The sequence below is a fragment of the Panthera leo genome, chromosome B4 (genome assembly GCF_018350215.1).
Source record: "Panthera leo isolate Ple1 chromosome B4, P.leo_Ple1_pat1.1, whole genome shotgun sequence".
NCBI lineage: Eukaryota > Metazoa > Chordata > Mammalia > Carnivora > Felidae > Panthera > Panthera leo.
This window is the reverse complement of record NC_056685.1, coordinates 43580116-43591862: the sequence shown is the minus strand read 5'-3', so window position 1 is coordinate 43591862 and position 11747 is coordinate 43580116. Positions and strand designations below refer to the sequence as shown.

At 39.9% G+C, this 11747-nt stretch overlaps 1 protein-coding gene across 2 annotated transcripts; it reads left to right on the top strand.

Moving 5' to 3' along the window:
* The first annotated feature begins 285 nt into the window (after positions 1–285).
* LOC122224229 (early activation antigen CD69-like) lies at positions 286–10649 on the top strand. 2 transcript variants are annotated; one of them, XM_042945779.1, is made up of 5 exons: positions 287–470; positions 999–1088; positions 5882–6069; positions 7021–7127; positions 10489–10649. In XM_042945779.1, exons 1-5 carry the CDS (start codon positions 395–397, stop codon positions 10601–10603), a joined length of 576 nt encoding a protein of 191 aa, XP_042801713.1. In that variant the 5' UTR covers positions 287–394; the 3' UTR covers positions 10604–10649. The 2 variants fall into 2 exon arrangements, with proteins under 2 accessions (XP_042801714.1, XP_042801713.1); XM_042945780.1 differs by lacking the exon at positions 999–1088 and having other exon boundaries at positions 286–470.
* Positions 10650–11747: the final 1098 nt, after the last annotated feature.

Genomic DNA, 11747 nt, shown 5'->3' with positions numbered 1-11747 from the left:
GGGGGAGCTAGAACTCAAAAACTGAAAAGAATGGGGGTGGGGGGGGGGCAGTATTTGAAAAAAGTAGGAGGGATAGCAAAACCACCTTGTGGCTAGGTTTCAGGCTGTCGGTCCACATGTTGTAAAATTGTCTCAGATTTGAGATTTTAGGGTGACTATATAAAGCCGTCCAAAATGAGGGGAATCGCCCTCCCCTGCCCAGCTGGGGGGTTAGCAGGTGGGAGGGAAGGAGCCAATCAGAGACTGAGTTCTCAGAGTTGTCTCTGTGGTCCAGCCAATCCCAGGCTGTTGAGCCCTGGCCCCTGGGGTAAAGGTAGCGGTTGACGCCTGCCCGCAGGCCGTTACTTCCCCAGCCTCAAAACAGAAGAGCCTTGTCTGTGAGTGAGCCTCCGAGATGGAGGGCAGTAGGGCTGAGCATAGCGATGATACTGATGGGATGCAGGCCATGGAGCAGAAGGTCACGAGGCCAGGTAAGGGGAGCCACGGAGCTTGACCTTGGGTACAGGAACTGAGCCCTCCCATGATTAGCCTACCATCCCTTCTGGATCCCAGCTTGCAGTCCGAGCAGTTTTTCTTTAACTGTCCATAACCTGGCCCTGAAATAAAAGCAGGCATCATTAATAAAACAAAGGATTCAAAGAAACGGTGGATCCACCCCTCTGCACCCGATTTTTTCCTTCTTAGAAGAGGCAGAAATTCATTAAAAAGTCCCAGGATGAAGTTTGGTTTTCTATTCTGGAACCGGGGCAAGAGCACTGAGTCAATAAAATAATGGTCAGAAATGGCGCCAAAAAGTGGAAGCCAAGCACTGCTGAGACTTTTGCTGCTGAAAAGGTCCAGCTCTTAGTACCCTTTCTCATTCTCCCATTTTCCAATTGCCGGGTTGTAAAGCACCTAGAGCAGGTAGAGAAAAAGACAAATCTCACGCGAGTTTTCTGTTTGTTTGCTTGTTGTTTATTTTTCTTTAGAAGATAAACAATGATATGCATCTTCCTTAGGTATAGTAACAAAGAAAATGCTAGTCATATCAAGTATATGTGGAGGCATCGCTTTACTTCTGTGGGTAATGTTAGAATTTCCTAGAAAATGTAAGTAAACGATTTCTGCTAAAACTATGTTAATTGTATTATCATTGATTCAGTCTGGTACCAGTGACTACTAGCCTGTTCTTCTTCCCTGACATTGAACAATTGGAATCAGAAAGCATTCTCCTTGCCAGAGCATCTAATTGTTTTTCAAACCCAGTCATCTGCTTTGCCTTCTAGAATGTTCATTGTCTTAATATCTATTGAACTTCAGGCACGGTGCTAGGTGATGATGTTACCAAGATGAAAAAAAAAAAAAAAGAAAGAAAGAAAGAAAGAAAGAAAGAAAAGAAAAGAAAAGAAAAGGCGGTGGGGGGGGGGGGGGGGCGGTGGATTTTGGCCTGAAAGGAATTAATACTTGATGGAAGAAACAAGTATCTATGCCGATAGTAACTGTAAAATAATTGTTAAATACAAGTATGTTCAATGTGAAGAGGAAGAAAAGGAGATTATGAATCTGCCCTTGGTAGGTAAGACTTTATGAAGGTAGGGGTATTTGCACTGAAACTTAAGGTCAAGTAGGTATTTAGGAGAGAGTGCCTTCGATGAGAGAAAGAACACGAGTGTTAGAGAATCACACCAGGAATAACTGTGATAAGCGTTCAAAAAATTGGAGTGAAGACTGACAGTCGTATCACGTTTTCGCTACTGCGTTAACTCTCTCCCATACATGATTATTTTATACTTTCTCTTTTCTCTCCAGACCTTTCATGCCTTTTTCTTCATCTTCACTCTCGAGTCTATGTTTTGCTTTTCGTTTTACCTCATCAATTATAACAATTACTAGAAAACTCCCAAAGACTCCCATGACCACATCTACTTTTTTACCTCTATCCCTACCCATATACTCTGTCTAGATTCCAGGTACTGTAGATGGAGTATTTGTGCCCCACACTAGATTCTATAGCCTCTCACCAATCGGTTATATTACTCGGGTAATATTCCCCTCTCTCCTACATTATAGTTTTTTCACACTCAACTGAAACGTCTCCATCAGCAATACATGATGGTGATATCTCTCTTACCTTGAAAATAAAATTCATTAGCCCTTACTCCTTCTTTAGCTACCAATTTCTTTCTTTTTTTTCTTCTGTTACAGCAACCACCTTGAATTTTTTGCCAATTTTTTTTCTAAATTCTGTCTTCCCATTTTCTGTTAAACGTACTCTGGTCAGGTTCCACTTCCTTTTCTGTCTACTGAATTTGTCTTTCAAGTTCATTGGCAACTTCTGTGTTGCCGCATGGTATGCTTTCTACCTAATTTATTGGCTTCTTCCAGCTTTACTTTGTTTATTCTTTCTTCTCTCCCTGACCTCTTAACTTTGGGGTGCCTTGGGGCTCAGTCCCTGAGCAGGTCCCCTCTGTATCTACCCTTGCACCCTGGGCAATCTGAACCATGCTTACAACTCTAAATGTCATATAATTCTGATCGCCTCCAAATACACATCTCCAATCTGGGTTTCTTCACTGAATTTCAAATATTTCAATCCACCAACTTGACTGTCTAATACATTACCCAAGTCGAAGTCTTAGTCTGTCTCTCTCCCATAACCTCTTCTATCTGGGTCTTCCTTACCTCAGGAAATAGCAACTTGGTCTTTCCAATTTTCAAACCAAAAATCTTTTTTTTTCCAGTAAAATTTTTTATTATTTATTTATTTTTTATTTATTTATTTTTTATTTATTTATTTATTTATTTATTTATTTTTATTTTATTTTATTTTTTTAATACATGAAATTTATTGTCAAATTGGTTTCCATGCAACACCCAGTGCTCATCCCAAAAGATGCCTTCCTCAATACCCGTCACCCACCCTCCCCTCCCTCCCACCCCCCATCAACCCTCAGTTTGTTCTCAGTTTTTAAGAGTCAAACCAAAAATCTTATAGCCATGTTTGACTCTTTGTTCCAATCCACTAGCCTCCAAAATAACCGGCAAAGTCTTCCTGGTCTTTCAAAATATAACTAGTATCTGAGTCCTTTTCCCCACTTCTACTGTTACTACCTCATACCTTGCCAGCATCCTCTTTTCTAAATGTTCTTCCCTCTCCCACCCTTTCCCTCTTAGAGCAAAGTTATCCACTGAAAATGTGATAGGGACCACAGACAACATTTATATTTTAGAAGCCCCAGTAAGAAAGTGAAAAACAAATGAAAATTGGTTTAATTGTATTTTGTATTTAACCCAGTGTGAAAACTGAAATAATATGGGGTCACTTATGTCAAGGTGTTTTAAAAGGCATCCAGGAGGTCATTAAGGAGGTAGGCCTTATGCACGTCCTCCTGAACAGCTGAACTGGGCCAAACCCCAAATAGTCCAAGGACTCCACCAGAACACCTGCGATGTGCTACAGTAATGGACTTTTGTTCAGTGACAAACCACCTGTGCTTAGCCAAGATTAATTTTTAGCTACCAGCACCAATTAAAATTCTTCGTAAGCAATATATGCTCTCGGGGCGCCTGGGTGGCTCAGTCGGTTGAGCGTCCGGCTTCAGCTCAGGTCATGATCTCGCAGTTTGTGGGTTCAAGCACCACATCAGGCTCTGTGCTGACGGCTCGGAGCCTGGAGCCTGCTTCAGATACTGTGTCTCCCTCTCTCTGCTCCTCCCTGCTCATGCTCTGTCTCTCTCTCTCCTTCAAAAATAAAATAAAATAAATAAAACAAAATAAAATATTTAAAAAAAAACAAAGCAAAAAACATTGCTCTCTCATCTTAAAGAACCCCTGACTTTTGTTCCCAAGTGGGATGCTATTTTGGATTGTACTCAAGTCTGTGTACCCTGAATTGCAACTCTTTGATTCCACAACAATGCTTTTGCTTGATTATTGCCTCCTGAAAAATTCAGGTTAACAACTGTATGGTCAGTATATTATCACCTCACCACATATCAATAGATTAATCATTCATGATATTTAAAAAATTGTTGTAGTCTGTTGTTGATATTCCGTGTGTATTTTACGCTTCTGGGACTTTTGGAATTGGACGGGCCACATTTCAAATGATTGATAGCCACGTGTAGCTAGTGGCCATCGTACTGCTCAGTACACTTCTGCAGTATATTTTAAACACATTTTTTAAAAAACAAATCAGATCTCTTTAAAATGCTGCATTGGTTTTTCATTCACTTGGAGTAATGCCACATTCTTGCAGATGGCCTCCAGACTCTGTTGGGTCCAGTCACCCAATTACCTTTGTGATCTCATTCCCTGCTACTTACTTGCCTCTTCACTCAGTCGTCTTCAGTTGTACCAGCATCCTCACTCTCTCTCTCTTTTTTAAAATTTTTTAACTTTTTAATGTTTATTTGTTTTTGAGAAAGAGAGAGTGCTAGCTGGGGAGGGCAGAGAGAGAGAGAGAAAGAGAGGGAGACACAGAATCCAAAACAGGCTCCAGGCTCTGAGACATCAGCACAGAGCCCGATGCGGGGCTGGAACCCACAAACTGTGAGATCGTGACCTGAGCCAAAGCTGGACGCTCAACTGAGCCAACCGGGCACCTTCAAGCATCCTCACCGTTTTATTAACAAGCCAGGCACTTCACCTTGGTCCTTTGTACTGTTTTTTTTTTTTTTTTCTTTTTCTTCTTTGCTTGGGAAAATCTCCCCCTAAATGTGCATATTCCTCACTAGCTTAGTTGGTTCAAACTTTTAGTAAATATTAACCTCTGGTTGAATCCTATCCTGACTACTGTGTTAAAATTGCAAGTCTTTCCAGCAATAATCCTAATCGCCTTCACTCTGATATATTTTATGACAAACTATATAATTCAGTAGACATGCAAGTCCCATCAAGCAAGGATTTTTTTTTGTTTTGCATGTACACTGTTGTATTCCTAGAGCTACAAAAATATCTGCCACATGATAGAAACTCAACTGGTAGTTGTTGAATGAATGAATGAATTAGTGAATGAACGACAAAACTTGGTTTTCTGGTAACCCAGGTTCTGAACCAAACACTTGAGTTTTGTACAAGCTTTTTATTTCAACACCAAACTTTAACATCATTTTGAGCTTGATACTTTCAGATAATTTTGGTGACCTGATTTTTCCACTTGGTTTTTATACCGGGGCTCATGTGAATAGTCCTACACTGTTGTTTTCTTTCCCATTTGAAGATTCTCTCATTCATAGGCCTGACTATAAACCCGTCATATATTTCAGATGTGAAGAGGTGTCCTTTTGGTGAGCCTTCTGTTTCTCAGGGCTGTACCTTAACAAGTAACTTCATCTATCTAGTTGCAGTAAGTTGGAAAGTAAAAAGTGGATGGTAGAAAACTCGTAAAATCCTGATCTTTATTTCCCTGCATTCTTTTGTGCTTAAGAACAAAGGAAAACCTCCAACTCCTGTGGGAATGTTGTTCTTGAAAGACAGTCAAGTTTCAATTAAGTCAGCAATAGGAAACCACCCCTCTGATGTTATGGATTTATTTACAATTGGTTTATTTACAGTAGAAAGGAAGTGGATGAATAGGAAAGAAATGGATGAATAGAGAAAATGCCAGTAGTATAAAAAATGGGAGGAAACTGGCTAAAGATTAGTTTCTGGATGTTTATTTGTCTATTATTGCTAATCTTAAATTATACATACACCTTCATTCTTCAATGGCGATTTCTTTCATTCTATGTTCTTGATCTTTTCTTTTTTTGAGCTGAGGTTTGAAGTTAAATCATTTGAATTGAATATGGAAGTAAAATACATTTTCTCAATCCAAAATATATCTTTTACCCTAAATGTGAGACTCTTCCTTTGTCCTATACTTTCTTCATTTTTTTTTCTACCATTGTGTTAATTTTAGTTAAAAAGCCAAAGATACTTAATGACAGTACATGCTCTGAGGATGAAACTATATGTCCACAAGACTGGAACCAAATCAATAATAATTGCTTCTTTCAATCTGAACGTGAAAAAACTTGGATAGAGGGTCAAGAAAACTGCATAGCCTATCGTGGATCTCTGGCCATATTCAACTCCAAGAATGAAGTGGTTAGATTTCTCTTTCACAATATAAATCTCATTTAATTTATTGACTAGCTATTATATGACAAGTATACTTCAAGGGTGTGATAGATCAGTCAACAAAACAAAGACTTTTGCCTTTATGGAGCTTAGATTCCAAAGGAAGCGACAGGGAATAAAACATAATCGTAATAAATATGTTAAAATATATTAAATATATATATTAAATATATATAAATATATATATAATATAATATAAATTAAATATATTAAATTACATAGTATTTTAGAAGGTAGTAAATTTTTATATACATATACATGATTTATGGATATGACATATATGAATATGATATGATATGATATGATATATAGATATAGATATATAGATAGATACATAAGCAATATTATGAGTGTCCTAGGTGGATAGGCTGCAAGTAGGATAGTCTTATTTCGTTGAGATGATGGCACTGAGCAAAACTGTAAAGTAGTTAAGAGAATTGGTTAGAGGAATATCTGGGGGATAAGCTTCCCAAGAAGAAGAAACATCTGGAGCATGGACCTTAAGGTAGGTGTATGCCTGGAATATTCAAGGACCAGAAAAAACAAAACAAAACAAAACAGCCAATGTGCCTAGCATGAGGGAGTGAGTGAGGAATGTGGATGATTAGGGTCTTGGAGGCTATTGTAAATACTTTGGTCTTCCTCCAAGTAAAATTAGGGAGATATTGCAGAACTATGAACAAAAGTGAGACATGATCTGACTTGATCAAGTGAGACTTGATCTGACTTGAAAGCATCATTTGCTTTGCTGTGATGAGCTAATGAGTGGCAAATACAAAAGCAGAGTGCCATGCTACAAGGCAATTGGGATAACCCTAGCAAGAGGATAATGGGCCTGGAGAAGGACCATAGCATTAGAGGTAATGAGAATGAGAAAACTAGGAGAGATCCATTATAACACCCTGTATTTCATAAAAGGAAATGTTGATGCCCCATCTGGGAACTTCTTCCTATTGGATTGGACTGAAAAAACTCAATGCAAGCACACCGTGGATGTGGGTAAATGGAGATACATTCAGCAATTGGTAAGCCTTCATGGCATTTATTATTGAATGTGTTAAGTATAGTAAGGATTCTGAGTCTATAATCAGCTACCCCTATAGTTGCCTCCACATTATGTCCCCAAAGACTGTCAATATATGGATGCCATATTCAAACAAATATACAGTCTTTAGTCGGGGTTTGGCATTAAATATCAACATCTACTTCTATAAGGTAAGGTGGACTATATATACGACATATGTACCCCAAGTATTGTTTTTATCCTAGCCTAGAGAAAAATCAAAGTAGTTTGATCCTTGACTATTTCCTCTTGGGGTTTTGCCTTTGTTTGTTGGGGGTCTGTCATTGATAGGGGAGTCTGAGAAAGTATACTCAAGCTTACACTTACCACACACACTAGTGGCCTGAAATGGAAGGGAATGAGTGAGAAAGAGAAAATGTACGCTCTATTTTTTTTTTTATTTAAAAAAATATTTTTAATGTTTATTTATTTTTGAGAGAGAGAGACAGAGAGAGACAGAGTATGAGCCAGGGAGGGGCAGAGAGAGAGGGAGACACAGAATCCGAAGCAGGCTCCAGGCTCTGAGCTGTCAGCACAAAGCCCGACGTGGGGCTCGAACCCACGAACTGTGAGATCATGACCTGAGCTGAAGTCGGACGCTTAACCGACTGAGCCATGCAGGTGCCCCAATGTACGCTCTATTTTTAAATAATAGACCTTTGTTTAAAATTCTTGAACTTCTCGGGGCGCCTGGGTGGCTCAGTCGGTTAAGCGGCCGACTTTGGCTCAGGTCATGATCTCATGGTCCGTGAGTTCGACCCCCGCGTCGGGCTCTGTGCTGACAGCTCAGGGCCTGGAACCTGTTTCGGATTCTGTGTCTCCCTCTCTCTGACCCTTCCCGTTCATGCTCTGTCTCTCTCTGTCTCAAAAATAAACGTTATAAATAAATAAATAAATAAATAAATAAATAAAATTCTTGAACTTCTCTATGTTCCTTAGCTTGAAGAACTGATTGTACCTCTTGAGTCTATTTTTGCTTTTGAAACACTTAAGACATTTTCCAACTCAGAGAGGAGAAAGGAATGGAATATTGAGTTCCCCATGGAGGAAACTTCTAGCTACAGTTTATTTAGCACCTAGTTAAATAGGTACTGTACTAGTTTTATGACATACTGTGCTAGATATGATATGAGGCATATGACATGATAAAGGAAACAGCAGGACTTTCTAAATATAGAGAAACTTATCCTGTTATCATTGTATTTATATCCAATTTGGGGTGAAAATACCCACACAATGATTTGAGGATAAAAATATAGCCAACTTTGAAAAATGTAAGAAAAGGTAGAATATAAATGCAACTTTCTGACTTTCAAATGTAATACTTATTTTCTGGCAAGAAAATATTGGCAGTTTAACATGATATTATATATTATATATAGTCCCGTTAAAAAAAAAAAGGTGAGGAAGGAGTAAAAATAGAAGTTGGTTAAAGATGGTGTATTAGGGACGCCTGGGTGGCTCAGTCGGTTGAGCGTCTGACTTCAACTCAGGTCATGATCTCACGGTCCGTGAGTTTGAGCCCCGAGTCGGGCTCTGTGCTGATTCGGATTCTGTGTCTCCCTCTCTCTCTCTGCCCCTCCCCACCCACCACACTCTGTCTCTGAAAAATGAACAAACCTTAAAAAAAAAAAAAAAAAAGATGGTGTATTCGTTTGCTAAGGCTCCTGTAACAAATACCACAGACTGGACAGCATAAACAAGTTCTGGAGGCAAGAACTACCAGACCAAGGTGTCAGGAGGGCCAATTTCTTCTGGGGCCTCTCCCCTTGGCCTGTAGATGACTGTCTTCTCCTTCTGTGTCTTTGCATGGTCTTCCCTCTGTGCACATGCCTATCTGGGTCCAAGCCTCTTCCTATGAGGACACCAGTAACATTGGATGAGGGCTCACCCTGAAGACCTCATTTGAACTTAATCACATCTTTAAACACATTATCTCTTCATATGGTTGCATTCTGAACCACTATGGGTCAGGTCATAAACATACGAACTGGGAGAGGTACAGAATTAAGCCCGTAACAATTGGCACTAGGGTATGTGAAGGCCCAGAAATATACCTGTGTTTTGGAGATAAGCAGGATGGAATGTTGAAGGCAACCTAGAAATTAGGAGAGTAGGGGCACCTGGGTGGCTCAGTCGGTTGAGCGTCTGACTTCAACTCAGGTCATGATCTCGCGGTCCGTGAGTTCGAGCCCCGCGTCGGGCTCTGTTGCTGACAGCTCAGAGCCTGGAGCCTGTTTCGGATTCTGTGTCTCCCTCTCTCTGCCCCTTCCCTGCTCTGTCTCTCAAAAATGAATAAACGTTAAAAAAAATTAAAAAAAAAAAAAGAAATTAGGGTTTACACCAGTCTTACAAAGTTCCTCAAAAATGAAGGGCTAAAAGCATTTCAGTTGCCATATACCCAGGTATTTATCCTAACAACATTCTCTTTTTCTTTTTTCTCACTCTGAGTTTTCAATTTCGTGTGTTTTATGTGACCTAAGATAAGAACTTAGAAAACCCTTTCTAGATATTTTATTTATGATTATTTACCTCTGTCATAGTCCATCAAGTGAAGAATACTTATTTCACTATTACTATGGTCATGGCTTCAAAAAATGGATCAGGGAACACTTATTTCGGCCTTAAGATATATCAGTGTTTTAAATGTGTGCAGGGGGATTCAAATATCAGTCACACTCTCCCTGTATGTGATCTTTAAAAGGCTGAATATATTTATTTACTTATTCTTATTTCAGTGTATAAAAAGAAGAATCTAACCCTTCACAAAGTGATTTTCCATGTTTACTACATTATAATACAGCATAAATTTCCAGGATTCTTTGTTGTTATTGCAGTAAAGTTGCTTGGTGTTCGTTTCTTCCCCCCCTCCCATCCTGGGGAGAAGTTTGGAGGTTGAAATAGAGAGAAGCAGCTCGTTTCATCCCTCTATTCCTTTTGCATTGCACATTTTGGTTTGATTTTGTTTTTCTTTCTTTCTTTCTTTTTTTTTTTTTAGTGTTTATTCATTTTTGAGAATGGAAATCTGTTCGAGAAAACAGAGAGATACAGAGGGCAAGCAGGGGAGGGGCAGAGAGAAAGGGAGACACAGAATCGGAAGCAGGCTTCAGGCTCCGGGCTGTCAGCACAGAGCCCGACACGGGGCTCAAACCCATGAACTGTGAGATCGTGACCTGAGCTGAGGTTGGACGCTTAACCAACTGAACCACCCAGGCACCTCTACATTGCACATTTTGAAACATAATCAGCAAAGTTACCTATTTTAGGCTGTGCCCGGTTAGTTTTCATGAGGTTCGGTAAATAATCTCCTTATTTTGTTCCAGGTTCAATATTGAAGGAAGTGGAATGTGCGCCTTCATGCTTCACAAGAGAATAAGCAGTGCCAATTGTGATAACACAATGAAATATATATGTGGCAGAGAACCCCGTTGTCCTTAGACAAAGGGTTCCCCAGAATACAGCGAATAAAGTAATGAAAGACAAACTTTTTTATTCATCGTACATTCGTGTATATACGTTTTTCTTCTTATCAGACATATGTTTTAAGATGCTTGGTGAAGTTTTCAATGACTTCTCTTCATTTAAATGGTAATTTAAGAAGTCAAGAAACTACACTGAGGTTTTACATGACGTTGCTAGGCCACATAAGCTGTTGTGTCTAAGCCTATGGGTACGATGGTGGTCGTGTTCATAACTGATTCAACAGCACGCCTCAGGGGAACAGATTGGAGGGTAAAGAGAAGGCAGTGAAAGATTCCTTTACTCCTCTGAACTTCAACTACATCTGCCTACAAGAGATAAGACATGAAGCATGGAGTGAGCATTGGGTGTTCCACTCAGCCTCCAGTGGTATGTTAACACATTTAGAATTCGGAGAGAAGGCCACGGGAGAGGTGTTCAGAGATTAATTAGGGTTTCTGACTTTGCATCACCATCAAAGACCAAATCCCCTGAAAATGAATTTATACTGAGCCATGTACAATTTTTCACGGTTTCCTAGATCTTTATTCAGATTACCGAGCTGAAGAATTGTATCGCAAGGATTTGCTGTCGCTGAAACCACGGAAGGAATCGGGCTTTGGGATGTGGGTCGTGGTGAGCAAAACATGAATATTTAGAGAGCAGAATGTGAGGGAAGATGCCCTTGTGACTTGAAGAAATCATGGAAATCTATCTTTCACAAATCTATGGGATTTAGAGCCCAGATCATATGTATTTTTTAAGGTTTATTTTTGAAAGACAGTGCAAGGGTGGGGGGGAGGCGCAGGAGAGAGGGAGAGAGAATCCCAAGCAGACTCTTAACTCTCAACACAGAGCCCACCTTGGGGCTTGAACTCATGAAACCGTGAGATTGTGACCTGAGCTCAAACTGAGAGTCAGACATTTAACTCACTGAGCCACCCAGGTGCCCCTAGATCCCAGATCATATTTAAATAGGAACCTGAGGGGCAGAGGGAGAGGGTCAACATTCTAGTTTTCAGAGGGTTGATGGGGGGTGGGAGGGAGGGGAGGGAGGGTGATGGGTATTGAGGAGGGCACCTTTTGGGATGAGCACTGGGTGTTGTATGGAAACCAATTTGAC